This window comes from Syngnathus acus, chromosome 17, assembly GCF_901709675.1.
Source record: "Syngnathus acus chromosome 17, fSynAcu1.2, whole genome shotgun sequence".
NCBI classification, from domain to species: domain Eukaryota; kingdom Metazoa; phylum Chordata; class Actinopteri; order Syngnathiformes; family Syngnathidae; genus Syngnathus; species Syngnathus acus.
Window position 1 is genome coordinate 8,287,123 of NC_051102.1, and position 20,258 is coordinate 8,307,380.

At 45.8% G+C, this 20,258-nt stretch overlaps 1 protein-coding gene across 3 annotated transcripts in view; it reads left to right on the top strand.

Annotated features, from left to right (window-relative positions):
• The window catches only part of agap3 (ArfGAP with GTPase domain, ankyrin repeat and PH domain 3), a 75,451-nt gene that overhangs the window by 14,463 nt on the left and 40,730 nt on the right, over nt 1–20,258 (top strand). The window contains exons 1-2 of one of the 3 annotated variants that reach the window (XM_037277180.1): nt 13,126–13,619; nt 19,564–19,622. In XM_037277180.1, coding sequence (XP_037133075.1) covers nt 13,508–13,619; nt 19,564–19,622 — 171 coding nt within the window. In that variant the 5' untranslated portion in view covers nt 13,126–13,507. Of the gene's footprint in view, nt 1–13,125; nt 13,620–14,687; nt 16,581–19,563; nt 19,623–20,258 lie in introns of those variants that run through there. The other 2 variants (XM_037277178.1, XM_037277179.1) reach the window with 2 other exon arrangements.

A 20,258-nucleotide genomic window follows, 5' to 3' on the forward strand; every position in this document is an offset into this window, starting at 1 on the left:
GTGATATTGCTCTCATTTTTTCTTATCTCACAAAAGCCCTGCATTTGAGCAGGGGTGTGTAGACTTTTGATATCCACTTTAGATCGATTGCAATAAGGCTGATGAGTGCTGTTACGCATACGAGCTTCAGGACACCGAGACGCTCGCGCTTAATGGAAAATAACAGTAAATGATTGTTTGAGTGCTCCTCTCGTGTCAGAGTGTGCCCGACACGTTTTCTCCCCCCCAACAAATGTGCGACTGACGCAGCGTGGCAGTGCTCGGAAAGATCTCCCTGAAGTCAAAGTGAAGATACTCGCCTCGTGTGATGGTTCCTCTCGCTTCTTGACGCCTCGCTGTAATTGGTTCCTCTTGTCAGAGCTCGCGACTTTTATTTCCCCCGTCAAGCGACGCACTTTTGAACGCTCCCCTAAAACCAGACCGGGAAACATTTGTCTTGACGCATCAAACAGCCACGCGAGGATTTCGCTGCGGGTTGCCTCGGCAACCGCTCTGCCTGGTGGAATGGACCGGGCGAGTGGGTGTGGAGCCGACGGGGGAGCGGAGGCAGCGGATCCTGACCCGCCGACCTGCCTCCATCTGTTGGGAAAGGAGCACCGGACCGGTCGTAACAATGTGCGACAGCGGGAAAGCACACGCTCCTGTGCTCTTTTGAGCAGGGCCGCCGCCACAGCAGCTTGTGAAAAGATTACAGTCAGGGAGGAAGACACAATAAAACAAAATGCTAAAATGCCATTACTCCTGCCCGTCTTAGATTTGAGCCATTTCAAAGCTCTGATATGACTGTGAAATCTCAAATCTCATTATGCTAATAGCATATACTGCTAGCGGTAGTGTCGAGGTTTTATTCCAAAAAAGCGTAATAAATAGGATTAAAAGCCACTGTAGCAATACATATGGTTGAAAGTCTTTCAATTAATTGAAAATGTTGAAATTTCTTGAAACAAAAAGGACTAGGTGCTAAAATCCTAATCTTTGCAGCTCTGCTTACCGTTTGACATTGATGTCGTGTTTCACCACTCCACGCCCAGATTGCTTGCTCGAAGCTAACACGGAATAACTTAACCATATCTAAAACTAAATCTTTTTGTAGGGGAATATTGCTCTGGTTCTGAACTCCTGTCTGGTCCCATAGCTTGATTTCTCATAGTTGTGGACATCAAACTAGTTGAGCCTGTTAGATATCTAAAACAGCATAACACACCTAGCAGCACTTTTTATCTTTTTTTTTGCACGTTTTTTTTGTTATTTCGCAGGCTTGAGCGATATCTTGGCGGTTATGATATGATGCGCCGCCCTAACCAGCTTCATAGTCTTATCTTCCAAGTATTCTGCATTTTTACTCGGACGTCAAGCCTTTCAAGTTTTTCCGCCGCGATTTGTGTCCATCAAGCATATGAGATAATCATAATGATTATGTTAAGCTGCGATATTAGCCAGCATCCTAAATTTCTTTCATCTTTGGCATTTTGACTCTTTCAGCCTCTCATTTTTTTTGTCGGATGCCCATTCACTGCATTCATTTGTCATGTTTGGACATCCCGCACCAATCATCCGGAATAACGCCGGTTCCACTTTGTGGCTCAAGGACACTTCGACGCAGTCAGTGAAGGGAGCCAGAGGTCAAACTGCTTTTTAGCTGACTGCCACTGCCTCCTGGGCCACATTTTGTCCCGATGCGACGGCTGGCTTTGGCTAGCCGGTAATCCTCGCAATTCGTCATTTGAAATCCCAGAAAATAGCCCGAGGGCCTGGGCTAGGTGAAAATAGAATCACCTTTTAAACTGTTGATACAAATGCTAGTTTGCAGGGCAACAGGACTCATAGTTGCAAAATTCTCTGTCCGCGTGTGTATGGATCTAAAGTGTAGCCAACACCTGCAGGCCCGTGTTAAAGGTCAACTACCTTGTGGTTTTTACATGACTGCACATGTCAGACACGAAAATAAATCACGTTTGGATTGAGTTGCACAACTTTCTAACGGGCAAACCACTCTCATAAATTTACTGCTTCCCTTTGGCGACGAGTCGCTTCGGCCATTTTGTTCTTTACACCCAGCGAAAAAAGGCCGACGAGCAGAGAGAGAGAGAGAGAGATCCCACCGAGGATGCGGAGTGCGTGGGCCACTACCCCACTGATGAGCTTCTTATGTAATATCCGTCTTGCAGCCTCCTCTCCTCACGCACACGCGGGTTCCAGAAAGTCCATAGCGAATGCAGACTGTGCTATTTATTTGTTGATTTCTCGTAAATAAGCACCTAGATTAAGATTAAAAACTATGGATTGTTTTTCCACGTCGTTTCACGAAGAAAATTTGCCCTACTTTAAGGATCTCCTGTATTAACAGCCCTACTTAGAGTACCTGGAATGCACACAGACATGGCCCCATGATTGCAATGGAATTCTCCTGCACCAACGGCGACCCCTTCTGGCGGTATTCCGATACTACAGGCTTAAACTTTACATTCATTTTGTTTCACTTCCCAGAGGTTTTACTTTCATGTTGTGATATGTTGTCAAAATTGCAAGAAGTAATTCAAGAATTACAGCATACCATACACACTATATTTTTGTGTGGCTGAAATTTGTTATTTACAAATGATTGTACAGCAATGTTAAAACACGTATCACATAATCCCGAATTTGCTCTGAGCGCGATACAGTAGATGGAGTATCGGTTGTGTTGACCTTGTCTTTACGTGGGTACACACACACGGGGCTTATGTCTGAATTTGCTCAAATCCACTTTTAGTTCACCGTAGCGAGACGGCGCTCGCCGGTCGGCTAAAGTCAGATTAGCGCTTTGTTTACGTTCTGCAGCTGCGGGCGCGTGCCATCGTGATTCCCTTGTTATGTGTCAAGTTAGGAGGGCATCCTTATCAGGGGACATTTTAGTACACCAAAAGACATACTGTTGTACCTTTTCTCCCAAAACACAAATCCGTGCATGAATAGGAAAATGAATATAAAACCGAATAATATTTGCCTAATTTTAAGTGTTTCTAATATTTTGCCTAATCATGCCACAATTGCAACCACAATAATAAAGTTGTGTACCACTGTGACAACTTCTCTTTTACATTGGACATTATTAGCTTTAGCTGTGTCCATTGACTTTTAAGGCAGCAGAGGAATTTGTATACAGCATGCGTGTGTGTGAGCTTTGTGCACATCTCCAGGCTTCAGCTCCATAGCAGCGTGACTCATTGTTGACCCGTCAGGGTCGGTGGATGGCCGAGTGCCGGCCGCCCATTTACATGTGAAGAGCGTAATTAACAATCTCTCTCCCTTTTTTCGTCACATGGAGGGAGAGTTTACTAGCGGTCATCTCCCCCGCAGCTCCTCCGCAATCCCAAAATCCGCGCTTGTCAAGGAAGCGGGAAGCCGGGGGCCAAATCCCGAGAGCAGCCGCTTATCTGTCAAGTGACTCGCGAGCAAACATGTATTTATCTCTTTTACACCACACTACACGAGAAGTTAATGTGGCGTTGGAACAGCAGGAAATTACCATCCTGATATACAGTCCAGAGTCTCCCGACCGGCCTGACACATTACCAGACGCCCAAATACCACAGGCCCCAAACATCATTGTCGACTTGATTATATCTTTTCAATATTGCTGCTTTATCACACCGCAATATTCATGTCGTAAACATTTCATTTTCTATAACAGTCAGGCTTTTGTTCATTTTCAATAGAGCTTGCCCAACCTGAAAATGAAGACCCCAAACGTCAGAACTGTGAGCCAGACATGCTAACCGCTAATACACCGTGTGCTTACGTAATAAATGCCGACTCGCTATACCACTGGTGTCAAACTCAAGGCCCGGGGGCCAGATACGGCCCGCCACGTCATTTTATGTGGCCCGCGAAGACAAATTGTGCATCAAATTCGTGTCATTACTAGAATTGCAAGTTGTCTTCACTTTTAATAATATATTTGTTTAAAAATATTTGACCAGTTTTTACTCGTCTGATTTGAAAAGGAGTTATTTGTCTGTTTGTTTTGTCGCTTTTACCGTATATAATATGAGGTGCTCATACATTTATTTGGCTTGACAGTCATAATGGCCCTCCGAAAGAAGCTATGCGGCCCGCGAAAAAAAGGAGTTTGACACCCCTGCGCTATACAAACTGAAATAGGAAAAAGAAACACGTCAAACCTGTCATTTATTTTATGCCTTGCTGTGTTTGCATTGATTAGCTTGGATGTGTTTCACATTTTCCTGTCGGCGACTTGAAAAGCGAGTCTTTGCCAGGCTCCGTCCCTGTTCCTGATGCCGTTTGATCATAAAAGGAAAAATCACATCGGATCACGTCAGAAGCCAAGTGGCTTGCTTCTCAAGCGCAATTTTAAGGGGCTTTTTCGATTTTCCAATGCTAATGTTTGTTCATTCTTATTCAAAGACATCCCGGCCTGAAACGATCAAAAAAAGTAAGCGTTGTAATCAAAAACTCTTGCGTTGTATCTCACTGGTGTTGCTAATGAAATGGCCTCCAGTGGCTATTTTCATTTTTGCATATCAAGTCCTACTTGTCATTCAAACAGTGTTCACTTTTTAAAATGTCTTTACGCACGACTACCATCTGTCCTTATTGTCATTCGTGCAATCTTTATCCGCCCGTCTGAGCCACTCTCGCCACACACGCAAGTACACAAAGGAGGCTTCAGTGGCCAGAAAAAAAAAGCGTGACGGACCTCTGCTGTCCCACAGCTGTCACTGTAGTGTCATCGGCCAGCCTGGACAATCACACACACACACACACACACCAGACCGAGCGTAAAACAGCGTTCAATTTGCAGTTTTACCTTTTTTGATTCCCCCCCCTCCCAACGCTGACCTTGCCTAAGCAGGAAACACATTCTGATTGTGTTTGTGTCAGGACTCAGGTGGCGGCGCACCGGACTGTAGCACCTTTCAGCGGGTGCCGCCGAGCTCACGCACCTGCTGCAACTTCCTGACAGTCCACTACAAATAGTGCGTGACGGCATCCGAGTGGTTCGTGGCCACCTGACCCCAAAGCCGAACCTCCAAAGGCGAATGCATTCTCCAAAATGGTTATTGAAGTCTAATTCCACTCTCCTCCAAATGATCAGGCTGTGTGTGGTTGCAGTTTTTTTAGTGGGGGGTGGGTCTTCCCCTGCATTTCATCAATCTTGTCTTGTGTGCACGCAGTTATTCATCATGCAGGATTACGCAACAGAGGCTCACATAATAGAATCTTCTTCCCAGCTAGAAGGTTGTGGGTGCAGATGAGTGTGCGGCGCATCAGAGCAGCTTTTGAAGTGGCATTTATCTGAAATGGTGTCATTTTTAAAGAGTCAGTCCTTCCTCCGGGCGAAAAATGATGCGGTGTTCGGCAAGAGCGAGATGTGGAACGGAGGTTTGTCTAGGTCAGGGGTGCACCATTAAAAGTCAAAGAGGTTCACTATGCCCCCCCACCTTCACACACACTCTCCATTGGTTAAATTGAAGGTCAAAACCCCCCAAACTGGCACACGTTAAAAAAAAAAAAATCCAATTCCCCAAAAGGTCCCCAGAATACAAAGCTCCAAAATTTCTCACCACCTTCATCCACCCAAAAGTTGTTCCCTCCAAAATAACCGCACCAATTAACACAATCCAACAATAGCGATGCTAATATCTTTTTTTTTATGCTGCTTTCCAGTCGCTCCGGGATTCTTTTCTCGGCTCATTATGCCGCCTGTGGCATGTGGAGGCTCAAGAGAGTACGGACCATCCTCTTCTCGCTGTTTGTTAGTGTTTGGCAGTGTAGCCGGGTGGATCAATGGCTGCAAACTTTGCATGCGGAGATTGTGGCACTTAAAATCTCAATAGGGCTTCTAATGTTGAAGAATAAAATTCAACACAGTCCGCATACTTACGTGTAAGTGAATTCTCTAATAAGTTATAGACTGCACTTGCTGCTTTTTGCTTTTACTCATTAAATGGCCATTAAGTTCAATTCAATGATTTTTTTTTTCCTCTTCCAACGGGAGAGATACATTGCCCGTGGCGCAGGCAGTGATATGACATCACTGAAATTGATCATTGTCAAATCCAGGTAGAGAGAAAAAAAAAAAAAAAGCCCCGCCACAGCTTTAGCTTCTAATCAACCGAGCGGGCAGCTAAACAAAATCCCAGAACCTTCTCCATCCAACATCAGGCTTGGATACATTCATATTCATGTGATGCGGTCGCCGTAGTAACCCAAACCGAGGCAACCTTGCACATTTAATTTGCCATTTCATGGTTTCTAATGAGGCTTTGCTTTATGAATGCTCGTCTCGCTCGTCTTTTTTGTACAAGACGCTGTCATTCCCAGCAAGTGCTTTAAAAGTCCACACGGAAGCTGATAAATGAAGCTGTCACGAAGGAGGATACAGATGCATGCCGCCCCCTCCCCCTCCCCCACACGTTCATCGACTTAGCCGCAAATAAGCTCCTCCGATCGACTCGCTCTGATCGAGCGTACCGATGCTGCGGCGTGACCTTTTGTGCTGGGAACCAAGCATGATTATCATTTTCTTTTTTAAAATATATACTTATTTTAAGCCTGTGCCGTCTGCGGCGTGTTTACCCGTCTGCTGCCGCTCTTTATTTTTGCGGCATGCCAAATCACTCCCGCCGAATTTAGTCGATGCCATTTAGAGTGAAGCGAAGCTAAATGTCAGTCACCTGCGGAACTAATGCTCCAGCGAAGCTATTTCACACAGGAGCAACATTTGTCTCAAACACGCCGGTGGGTGGGGGGGACACATGATTTGCCCCCTATTGAATTGTTGCTGCGTCGCTATTATGCGCTGATTGCGTAACCCGACAAGCATTGGTGGCTTTGTCCAAATTCGCAGGCCGCGTCCCGAGAAGGCCGTTTTTCGGCCGTGTGACGTCACTTCCGGCGTGACTCGATCGCAATTGCTGTCGAAATACACATTAAGCCTGTCCAAATTGCTTTATGCAGTCCATTGAGGCTACCTGAGGAGGAACGTCCAAAGAGCCAGTCTGCCACCGTATTTTCCGCACTATAAGGCGCACCTAGAAACCTCCAATTTTCTCAAAAGTGCGCCTTATAATCAGGTGCGCCTTATATATGGACCAATATTGAGCCACTACAGCAGGCGTGTCCAAAGTCCGGCCCGCGGGCCAAATGTATATATCTTATATATGGACAAAGTTTTAAAATGGGCCATTCATTGAAGGTGCGCCTTATAATCCGGTGCGCCCTATAGTGCGGAAAATACGGTAATTGTCTTTTTAGAATTAGAAAACCACGTCCGGGGGGGGGGGGGTTCTGCTGGCTTGGTTGTTGTCTCAGCATGAGCACAGGAGGAAATTACACTTGTGCCATAATGCCACGCTATTCTGGGCCCTTGGAAGAAACACAGACTGTTTACCAACAGCTTTGGTTGTCAGTCAATTTATAGCTTGTACGTCTACGTAATACATCAGCATGTACATCTATGTTTAAGTGAACAAAAATGTGTAATAAAACATTTGTTTGGTACCAGGAGAAGATTCACATCATATTAGAACATTAAAAAAAAAATTGACATACAAAATACACAACAGAAATATACATAAGTGTTTTTTATCCCCATCTCCTCATCTACAGCCATTCATTTCTAGTTCCATCCATATCTTGTTGATCTGATTGGCTCATAATGGATTTGATGGCTAATCAACTTTTTCTAAACCATTCGTTTTGACTAATTTCTATCCATGCATAAAATATGTTCACTTATTACAGGTGCGAAATGTAAAAATGGACAATGTTGCTCTAATGTTGTCATTAGGCAGAAGAATGAAGGTTGATTAAGATGCAGGTACCCTGATTGCTTCGTGATGACGATAGCAAGATAAAAAATGCAAGCTAGCGTCCCTCCAAAGGCACATTGAGTTGCCTCGTGTATAAAATGTGCTAAAGCTGCCGTTCCTTGCTGAAAACTACTCAAAGTTTATAACCAAGGGGAAATAAACTTTCCCGCACATCAGCAGGCAGAGCCAGCTTATTTGTTCATTAGCCGGTTAGCCATACGTTACCGCTAGCGGTTAGCCGCCTACCTGTGCGACTGTGAGAGTGTTTTTTGGTGGCTGCGTTTGTTTTAACTTCCACGTCTGTTTACAGCTGGACGACGACAGAAAATAATAATGCTCCGCGCATCCAGATGGTGCGCGACATATTGCAGGTTGTTGTTGTTAGGGAATATAAAAATGGAGGTTGGCCAGTGGAATTTGGCTTGCCACATGAGCGGGAACATTAAAAAAGAAACACACACATATGTTAAGCGGCAAGTCCATCAAGCTTCAAGCGGGTATGATTGATGAGAGCAATTAGCGGCATTTGAGGAGGGACATGTCGGAGAGTTGTGGAGTTCGTTTTCATCTTAATGGCTGCTTTGAACTACCTTGTGACCTTCTTGTGAACCCGGGACAATGCATTGTTATAGTATAGTATATAGCGACTATATAAAATGATTCCCCGCCCTTGTATGATACCAAGCGCTCGACAACACAGCTATTACGGGACATTACAGGTGTAAGCGATGCGCTCGGAATCAAAGCAGGCCCGGGTTCTGCTTCCTCACGCTTTCTCTGTGTGGCGCTGCCAAAAATATCTTCGCTCTCGCTGCTTGCTTTGACATTATCACGACGATTAAACAAAGCAATCGCGCTTCAAAGCTGTCGCAGGTTTTAGATAGCGAGTTGCAGAAGGCGGCGCTCTAGAAGCGAGCGTAAATGAAAGTGGGGTACACGCAGACGATTTTTTTAAAATCAGGGCCCCCCCCGCACACGACGAGAAAAAAAGGATGATAAAAGAAAACACACCACATCTATACCAGACGTTAAGTTTCACAGCTCTCTTTTTCGAAGTTTTGAGTTGCAGTACCAATATTGACCAGTGAGAGGCAGTGTGGTACCACCTGGCACCAATGAAACAGAAAAATACAAATTCGATTGAGTAAATAGCTTCCTGGAGAACCAATCCAGCCTCCTCCACTTTTTTTCAGCTTTTCTGTCGGCGCCTCCCCGGCGCTTTGCCACTTATCGAAATGTACGCCGGCCTTCCGTTTGGTTGCACGCAGGAAAATTGCCCCCCCCTCCCATCCAGTTGCAATCATCGCGCTTGGCCGGCTGCAGGTGCAAATCCGTAATGTGCCGGCGCATTTAGGTTGTGTTCTCTCAGAGGAGTTGCCTTTTGCCTTCTCTGGATCTGTCAAACATGCTAATCAACTTCCTCGCCGTCCAAACACTCCATCACTGCCTCCAGCTCGCATTCGTTTTAATGCATTGTCTCGCACGTACGCGCTATACAAACCGAATCGTAGAATCATTTGGATTGGCCTCTCCAATCACCCCCCCCCCCCCCCCCCAACCCACTCCCAGGGCTACCACAGATGTCCTGCAACCTATCATTTTCTCCGCAGTGGAATAACGGTGACGTATTCCCGTCGCTGGCGCAGCTGAATTTTAAAAAGCTCTCCTCGCCGACCGCCCACGCGCCAACGGCACTAGTGCGAGCGTCATTAACATAAACTTTGCCGGCTGCCTGCGGCCTTCTCCCTACTGCTGACTTATTCATTTGCAGACGTGAAATTGCTGTTGTTGCAGACAAAGGGCGAGGTGGAAATGGGCCTGGTTAGATTGATATCTTCTGGCAAATTGGCTGGTTATATGTAATTGTCTGGCGTGGGCGGGGGCAAATGTAATTCGCTTTTGTACAGTTTCCTTTATGTCTGCTTGTGCAGATGGACTTGCAAATAAGTCCACATGAGTTCTCGCTGTGGAGAGAAAGAATTATAATAATCATAGCCTTTTACTTAAATCTTGTTCTGATTCAGTTTAGCCTTGGAAAACAACGGCAATAATAACATTCCCACACATGTATAAAAAAAATAAAACATCATGAAAAACAGCCCTATTGTACTACTTTTGAGGCGTTTGACTTCAGAGGTTCCACTTGATAAGCTTATTTATGCTACAGAGATTCGAGGGGTGGCAAATAAAATGTGAAAAGTCCCACACGGCTGCCTCCACTTCTAATTACGTGTCATAAATTATCCCGACGCTCTAAATATTTAAAGCATATTTTGACATGTTGCTCATTTACGTTTCCCCCCAGCGAGCGCCTCAGTTGTGTCGCCATCACTCAGCAAGTATACAGGCAATGCTGTCAAAAGCGTAAATGAAAGTAAATGAGTCATGTTTATGGGTTCAAACAAAAATGTTCAATTACTTCCGTTGGCAAAAAGTCTGATGACGCAAAAGCGCGCATAATTGGTTTTTTGATCGACGCGATATTGATCCCGCGTAGGAGTTGCGTGCGTGTTTCTGCTGCTAGCGTGTCACCCTTGACGTGTTTTAATGAGGGGGTTTCACGGGAAATTAGACTTGCAGAGTTATTATGCAGTCTCCAGCCATATTATTAGGTACACTTTTCAGATTCACTGCGGCGTGCTGGAATTTGTTTGATTGGTCACAAAATTATGTTTTCACTGCAAACAATTCATTATAGTTCAACTATTTATGCCAGTGACTTATAGTGACAATAAGACTAATTCGATTCCCTACCACTAGATGGCGTATCCACTTTTTTGGTTGGTGTTGCGCCATGACATTTTTTGAAGTACATGTGCCTTGGCTTGATAAAGTCTGGCAATCATTAGGCACAGGAACATTAGGTTCCTTTGTCGCCTTTTTCTACGCGGAATTTGTAAAACACAAATCATGGACTACAAAGCCTTATAAAATCATTGCGGAATGAACAATTTCACAATTAGATTAATTTGCCACTGAATCATTGCTCTGTAATAAATAGAAAAGACATTTTAAGTGTCTCTCGAAGGATAATTAATAAGATCAAAGTTCTTGCTGTTCTTGTTGATCTGTTACTGAAAAAAAAAAAAAAAAAAAGAGCTCATTAATTTGGAGCAAAACATTTTAGGGTGAAGTCTCCACTAACAAAAACAACAATAAACAGACATATGCAACTGAAAATTACAACCACATTGACTGTGCCAATCGACATTTTGTTTACGAGGGTGAATTTACTATTTTTTTCATATGCTCCAGCTCCTATATTGGAACTCATTAGATTGCCTATAACAATTCGAGCCAGGCCATTGGGAGTTGTCCGTTGTGATTGGAGGCCGCCGGCTGCCTGTGACGGCCGTGCCGATGTCACACTCCGACTCTCGACGGCCCTCCCCGAACCGTTTTCCTTTGGTTTGTGGACCTGCAGACACATTGATTTCTTCTCTTGTGTTCGCGCGAGGCTAAATTGGAAGCGTGACAACAATAACAACGGAATGAGAGTGTGTTTTGTTGGTCCGACATCGCACCCAGCGAGTATCATTTGTTGCGCCTATATAATGCAGGTGACGGATTTATTTGCTGGTTTTCTATTGACGCAATAAATAACATTTTCATATATTTATTATTCATTAGACACGCCGGCGTGTTCGTAGACTCACTGTATCACGTAACAGCGAGTATAAAATATCAACAATGGGAGCAACAACATACAGCCTTGAGATACGTCTGACCCCACTTTTGGATTTTTTCGAAATACTAGTCGTAATTCAGCCTATTTTTGTTTCCCTTCGACATGAGAACTAAAATTGAGCTATGAATGATGTAGGCTGTATACGTGTACTCAAGTAAATTCACAATAAGCAGCCGTTTGGCACATAGTGAACAAAGACAAAATGGCCGCCCTCTGAAAAGAGCTGGATTTTGCCTCCGAATTCATATGACACAATATTAATTAGAATGCCATATTTCGACTAGTGGGGGCGCATAGAAAATATCGTAAAGACATTTTTTGACTTGACGTCCCCTTTTATGTCCACTAGCATAATGCTAATGTGAAACGCCATACATGGGCTAACAAATAGCATCAATGTGGTTTTTATAATGCAGCTAGCAATGCGCAAAGCCAAATTTTTTCCCACGATATTACAGAGTGCTATTGAGTATACAGCCACGATCTGAGAGCATATGGTAGAGTGCATATTGGTCAAGGAGGAGAAGCGACACCTTGTGCTGGATGTGGTGGCTGTCAAACACAGGAAGCCCATGCGTGATCACATTCAGCTCCGTGACTCACGTTCTCGTAGTGCTCTCGATTACGTGGCTCGGGAACGTCACGAAAACAATCTGCCAGCCGTTTGTGGCGCGTGGCGTCTGTCTATTTGTATCGACGGGGGCACGCCGCTATCTGTCATGTGTGCAATTTGCTACAGCTCTTTATCGTGGATTGTATTGGATTGCGCAGCCGCACGTAATGGACCGCATCGTAGAAGTCCATCGATTATTTGGAATTGATGGCTGGTTGTGGAGGAATGCAGGGAAATGCAGTTTGGCTGTTTCAAATGGTTTGCCAACATGACGTCAGCGAGAGGAAGATAAGCTACTATAAATAAAAGTATTGACCTTGGCTGTCCCAAAGGTCACATTAAACTTCATTCTTTTCTGTTTTGTTTCACGTGTCATAGAGACAGATGTGAGAGCCTCAGTATTTGACAGCTTAGGCTTTGCAGTTTTTGTCAGCATTCCCTTTGGCCAAGGCTCGTTGAAGCAGTGTTGCGTAATTGCCGACTGGCAAGAAGTTTTTCTGTCCCTGACTGCAGTTTACTGCCAGTTTGAGGAGCTTTTAGGCTTCAAACGGAAGATTACGATGCTCAACGACCTGAAGTCACGATGGCTAAAGCTTCATCACTCTCTGAGGTATCGGCTGAATTTGCGTTTTCTTTTTTTTTTCAGTATAAACTTTCCCTGGTTTTGTGCGAACGCCTAATTTAGTGAAGCAACAACTTGCTACGGATAAATTGTAATTGTTGGAGCAGTGTGACGGACCATAAAACCTTTCAGACTGACGTTAAATTGCCGTCGGGGACAGAAAATTGCCGGGCGGCAATTTCGCAATACTTCTCCGCACGACAGCATAGATAATATGTAACATTTGGTGTTGTGAAGGCACCTCAGGGTCATGTTGGCGAAACGGAAACAAAGGAGTGCATGAATGCACAATCACACACTCACACTTTTATCGCGCATACTATATGCACGTCAATTCAGGAAGCGTCAAATCAAAAAAACACGCTTGTCCAGTTTTTGTGAAAACCCGCCCAGCCGCTGTAAAGGTGCTCCCTGGCTTACAAGGAGGGGGGGGGGGGGGGGGGGGGGGGGGACATGTTTGCTTGCGGGACAGAAGAGGTGGACAAGACAATCTCTGTTACCTGCTCTTTGTTTTGGAGGGGGAGCTAGCTAGCAAGTAGCGCTACTCTCATTTTCTTCCTGGACTGGACCCACACCAAGACAAGAAGAAGAGTGGATTAGCTTTAATCCTATCAGGCTTTCTCATGACGTGGGGCCCTTCTGAGTACACCTGCAGCGCCAAGGACAAAACGCTCCATCCAACGTGGGCACCAGGATTTAAGGAGTACCATGCCGAAGCCAACGGATGACCCGGTTTTGTGGCTATGTTGTCAATTTAGATGTAGATTATGATGCTCTGCTTTGGGAGCCGAAGGCGAAATCGACACCAATGGAGTGAAAAGGACCCTTTGCTTGACGACGAGCCGTTCAACATTCCCAATCCCTACTACCTGGACTCAGGTAAATAAAATAAAAAAAAAAAATATATATATGTCTGTCCACCCACCTTTGCCCGCATACATCTGTGCTATTTGCACCGAAACCCAAGACGACTTCCTGAACCCTCTCGGGAATGTTTTCGTCTGCTGATAACACACAAAAGCGTTTACCGTAGTAAAATTCATTCCTCGGTATCTCACCAATCAAATGATGACGTTGAAACGTCAACAACAAAAATGTGCAGAATGTTGTTTTGATGTTCGCACATGGTTCAACTGGATTTCCATTTCATAGCGGATAAGTCCCACAAAAACATCAGCAGCATGTTGCTCTCATGCAATTTGCGTCTGATTTGGATTTCCCCAAAAAATGTGAACTTATCTGTGTGGGCAGTAACTGATTTTTTTTTTAATGTGTTGACCTCTACCCATATGGGGGTTCCTCGGTTTACAACATTGTTCTGTCTTATAATGGCTCGTTCTGTGTAAAATGCTTAGTTTTAGAGGCGGCTGGTTCCAATTTTTTCTTTTACCATCTGCATTTGGTCATCGTTTTGAAAAAAAGCTAACATTTCAGTTAACTCGCCAGTGATCCCATTAGCTTGTCTCTTTCAGGTCACAAGGGGGCAATGTTGTGCTCTAACCCGGCTTGACGCAAATGTTGCCTCTCTTACTACGATGCAGATTTTTTTTTTTCCTTCCCTTCCATATTTATTGAATGTAATATTTCCTGATCTGGAAACAAGCAGTGCAGTGAAGAAAAGACGCAATTTCCTCCCCACCAAAAATAGCGACTTTGCTTCCCACGCAGTGTGTGGGCGATGTAGTGGCACCAACTATATGTGTGCATACATGTGCAGTTGTCAGCAAAAAAAAAAAATCCTGCAGATATATGAAAGCTTGAGAACATTCCTGTGACTATATCGCCCTCTTGGCATTGTGTGTTTTTTGCATATAAGCAAAACATGGCGCCTTTTCATGGCTGCCGCAGATTTGTGGATTCCTGCACTGTGTGTGCAATCAGTTCCCATGTTTATCTTTTCATGTTTCCAAGAGTTGCTGGAGAAGAAGCAGTAGAGCAGCTCTGAGGAAAGAGCCACGGGGCCTTGTGAGTTCCACTCCTTGTTTTCCATGTGTTCCCGGGGGTTGCATGGCTCTGCTCGAAAGTTCAGAGACACACACACTCCCTCGGCTCAGAGATTAAAGGGGCTTGTCTGCAGCACTTGCAACAAGAGCTGCTCACAGTTCGCAACTTGCCCAAGAGGCGGGATGAGTTGCTTTTTGCAAGTTTAGCAGTCATGACTTTGGCAAACTGTGTGGAGGTTGTGTGATTTTTTTTTTTTTCCTTTCCTTGGTCAGCTTGTTTGTACTCTCACCAAGTCGAACAAAGTCTCTTTCGGACACTTAGTGCTTACGCAAGGATGCAGGTGGAGGCTTTGCTCTGCTCCGACATTTTTTGAAGTTTGCTCTCGCGTCAAAGGTGAGGGATTATGCCTGCAACTGGAATTTGCTCTTCAAATTGAGGAATGCCAAAACTTCCTCGGAGCATGTGAGTCCCTTTGTCCGTAGCGTGTGAAAGCGTTGGGGTACAGTGCCATGCTCTTCCTCAGCAGCGGGACGGCGGATGCTACCACCTACCACATTTCTGTCACACGAAAGGACACGCCGGGAGATGACCCGGTGTCCGAGTTAGGAATGGGCTGGGTGACAGCCTGCGCCCTGGCGGACGGTTGCAAGCCAGGAGACCAGATCATGGAAAACGCCGCCATCCTCGACAAGTGGCCGCCCCCAAGAGCGGGAAGTCTACGCCGAGAGGTGGTGGTGGAGGAGAACGAGGAGGAAGAAGAGGAGGAGGCAAAAATGAGGAGTGACGGCTTAATGACACATCCCTCTAAGAGCTCAGGTAACTCCTCAGACAAGACCGACGCAGACTCGCACAAGTACCACATCAATGTCCATGCCGGAGGACTGTCATTCGGGGGACATGGCGCCGTCACAGGGCACACGCTGCCTCGGGCCGTCCTCCGCAGGTACCGTCAGGATGAGGCCCCGCCAAGCAGGCGGACTATGAGCATGTATGGGGAACCGGCGGAGCAGCAAAGTGAGCCTCAACCGGATCGACTCAGGAGGCCGAGGAGTGTGTGCATGCTTTCGGGCCCTGGCGCGGTCCTGGTGGAACAGTGCAAGCATAACTCCCTGAAGAGGACAGGCGCGGTGGAGGGCAGCCAGCTCTACAGGAGCAGGAAGGCCGAGCTGAGAGTTGTGGACGGCCTCAATCCGGTCGTGGTTCACCGAGCCCCGGTTCCTGCCCAAGTGATCCCCGGGGTGCGCCACCGAAGCGGGAAGACCAGGCCTCTCAGCATGACTGTTCTGGAGCTAAGGAAAAGGGCCTCCGACGACGACAACATAAGCAGGCAGCAGAGCCACGATGGAGGAAGCTTCCTAAAAGGAGCCTTTCGTTGGAGGTTATTTGGTAGAAGCTCTCCGGATAAGAACAAGGAGAACGACGGGGACAAATGCGCAAAATCGTCTTCCAAATACGTCAAAGCGGATGCTCCCAAGAGCACACTGAGCTCATTGAGACGCAGCCTGAGTATGCGCATCCGGCGGGCTCGCCCCCGGGACAAAGCCACTCCGGGCTGTGAAGGGGCCAAAGCCGCCGCCGACCCCATGCCTCCTCAGCCTTTCTCGTACCTCACGGGGAGAACGCTGTCGTCTTCCGGCGAGCGGGTTGTCGACGGGGGTGTCCAATACATCCACTATCGCAGCAGGGGCAAGGTCAAGGTGATGGAGGTGCCCCTATGCCCGAGCAAATTGTCCAAACCGGCTCAGGAGGAGCCCAGCATTTGGCAGCTCATAGCCAACCGCTTCAGAAGGAAAGAGCAGCCGGATAAATGCGAATGGAAAGACGCAGGCCGGCATCATAAGTCACTGCCTGTCGCCATAGAGACCCTGGCAGACACAGAGGCTCAGAAAGGTCAAGGTAAGACCTGCAAGACCTTTTTCCCTACACTCAGTGTTCTATTCACATCCCCCCCCCCCCTTCCATCTCACGTCCCCCGGTTGCTGTAAAGAAAGTCTCAAGTGCATTTTTTTTTTTCGTCGAATGAAAAACACATGGGGAACTTGGGGTTTGGGTGGCATTCCAAAACATGTGGAGTGCTTTAGGAATTTCTATTTTTGGGACCATTTCCGTCCGTTCGTTCTCTGCAACTTTGAACCGCCTGACGGCAAAATGAATGGACTCGGCGCGCTCACCCATTTGTTTGACTCTGAAACGCTCTCGGATGAAGGTTATTTCGATGTCCCGGTCTTCTGTTGGCCTTCAAAGGTCTATTAAAAGAGTCAGCGGCTGTATTAGGGATGCTTTTTGCAAGCTAGCGCAGCTAAATTCAGATAGCTCGGGTTGAGGTGAAGAAACTGGTGCAAACTTCTATTCATGGTTACCTCAGAAATGAAAGAGAAAATGTCCTAGCTGGGCTTCTGCATGTTTTTTTTTTATTGACTGTCACCATTACGCACAGCAGACCTTTAACCTGGCAAATGATATCTTATCCAGTCCAATTGCGTCCTAAGGTCGAGCGTGCTCGTCCTCCGCCGCTTTTGTGTTGTCGCCGGTTACCTGGGCGACGTCTCAGCCAACGCGGCCGGGTCCTGCCGCGTTTGTCCGTTCTAATCCCGAGTGCGAGGCAGTCAGGCGTCAGGAATGTAGGTGCGCCGAGCCAGTGCTAGCTGCCTGTCGCTACCTGCCTAAAGTGCTCGTTGGCTAATTAGATCCAGAAAGCTTCAACACCCCCACCCCGAACGTAAACCATGACAACAAAACACACCTGAATGCTTCCTGATGACCACCTGATGACAAACCTCTGCAAGATATTTGAGGTGCCCACCCCCCCACCTGTGGAGGAACAAAGCTCCTCTGTTGTGTGGATGGATGCATGAGTGAATGGCACGCATGGGTTTCCGTTACCGTTATATTTTTTTTTAAATCATGGCTTGATTTTTTTGGGTCGAAATAGCTTTAGCGTCGATTAATGATACACTAAGGCTGCTGGTGTTCTGCAGTTTGCCATTTCAGGCAGGTGGAAACGGAAGATAAATCAGACACGAATCCGCCTGGAACCCCACAAATTGATTCGATCAATCGTTGCATCGTAGCAACAGACTCCTCCATCTGTACTTTTGAATAGAAGAACCCGGTCGGAGCGGCCGGCATGTGTCTTTTAGAAGTTATCGCTGTCTGAGACGCTCGCTTTAAGAGCGTGAAGTCAGCTGCGTCATCACCACCGCCGACGCGGCTATGGAGATGTTTGCCTCGGTCTCGGCCCGGACTGATTGTGTTTATCGCGGAGCGCTGCAGATAACGGTTTGGTGTTTGGGCACTCAGCAGAACGCAGATAACGGCTAAGACTAGTCGCTCTGTAAATTGCTTCGAAGAGAAGAACGGGAAAGTACTCTGAGGCTACTCTTGTTATAATCATGAAGAAAAAAAAAAAAGTATGTTTAAGGACACACGGGATGTTTTTCTAGTAGTTTGAACCGCTCTTGTCCTAAAGTAAATCATTGTGCCCTTCCTTACTGATTTTATTTTCTGATGGTCCAACAGTGAACATCATTTGATGCCCAACTGAGAGAAGCCGAAGTACTAATTGCTAGCTAAAAATCACCCTCTATAATTTCAAGTGGGAACACTGTTTGGAAAAATCTTTGAGGGGGGAAAAATATAAATTTCAAGGTCCCCCCGCTAAAATAAACCACCGCACAGCCATTTTTTTTTTTGTTTTTTTTGCTGCCTTTGCATTTTTTCCCTTAAGCGTAATCCGCCAGGAAACCGACTGGTCGTTTTAGATACAAGTCGACATGAGCGGCAAAGTGAAAAGCAGGCAAACAAGCTGAAGCTTCCCTCTTTCCATTAGACAAAGACGGTGTCCTGTCAAGGCATCACAAACGCGGGGGGCTCGTCACCCCCCTATTTGGCATTCTGGGGCAGTCTTTTGGAGATGCTCATTCTTTACGGGTGACGTAAGTGGAGCACATGGATTCAATTAGGCCATTTTTTTTTTTTAATGCATGGCCGTGCTGTAATTTGCCAGGGCGCCAAGCATCTCTTCCTAGTGATAAAACACAAAATACAAAGCAACAGTCGTCCACAAAACTAACGCTTTAAAACGAGGAGGCGTTCACTGAAACCCAACCGGTCGGGTTTCTTCTTCTTGTGCATGTCGTGACATGTTCAAGCCATAAAGGGGGATGTTAAAGTGCTGCGTAAAACTACACCACTAAACGAGAAAAGTATACACCGGGGCGGGGGGCACGTGAAGGAGGCCGCTTGAAGACGCGCTCGCCGTGGGAAGTCTTGATACGTAAACATCGCCCACTTAATTGCAGGCCTTGCGATACTTGAGTGTACTCCATACATGAAGAGAAAATTGTATACATGTTTAGGACTGTGGTGTGTGTGTGGGCGGGGTCACGTGTTTACTTCAGTTTTTAAACATTTATTTTGGCCATGAGTTTGTGTTTTTTCTAAGGATGCCAAGAATTTTCTTATTTACTCACACATTTTTTTTTTACACAGGAAATTTAACTTTTGATGAGAATAACTCAACTTTAATTGTGGAGATCTTAGTTGCTATACCAACTAATCACGATTAAAAACTAGTTTTTCTTGGTTACATTTATCCCCATTTAAAATTCAAAATTTTTGGTGAGACATCCCCAAAAACAAAACATCAGCTCGTTTTTTTTTAACCAGTCGTTTTGGTAATATTGTCACATTATTGTCGCTCAACTCGTGACAAGGCAGCCGCATCAGCTGACGAACAACCAGCACATGGAAACATTTTTTGATATGATGTGAGATTAGCAGATAAAAGTCCAATTATGAATAGAATGTCTTCATAAATGCACTGTGAGGAGTCTTGTATTGCTATTGACTGGTTTTATTTTTATCCTTCTCCTTTTAGATTCTTTTGTCAACAGCCAGGAATGGACACTGAGCCGGTCTGTGCCAGAGCTGAAAGTGGTGAGTTACGGCAGCCTTCTCCCCGAGAGCCTTAATAAAAACCAATCAAGTACGACCAGGTTAAAATAAAATACAAATAAAAAAGTACAGCTATTATTAAAATAGCTTCCAAATTCAACTAAATTGGTTTCTGTATTTATTTATTTTTTGCTGTATTCCGACTGGAAGCGTCTCCTATTGCTGAGGCGGCGTTTCTCTTGCGCGGTGGTGGTAGCCTTTCGGAGTTGACTCATTGTTTTCACAGCACACAGCCTCCATGTTTCGCTAACTCGCTCACACACTCGTACGGAGAACTCTTGAAGTTGTGCCGGGGAATATCAGATGCAGATTGCCCGTCATGTGGCCTTTATAATTCGAACCATACCTGACTTTAGCGCCCACTAATGATCTGAGGAGGGAGGAGAATGAGCTATGTCGTAGCCCCGTTTTGTTCTTGCCAGATTGGCTAACTTCCTCCCCCACCCCAGAACGTTTTTTTTTTAACTCCTTCATACCGGTTGGAGGAAACGCCGCAAAGCCTGCAACCAATCATAAGTGACTCTTCCAAGTAGCCCTTAAACAAACGTGTTTAGTCTCCTTTACATCCCACTGTGATCAGAGGTTGATGATCTCTGCAGGCTGCAGCTGCTTTTTATT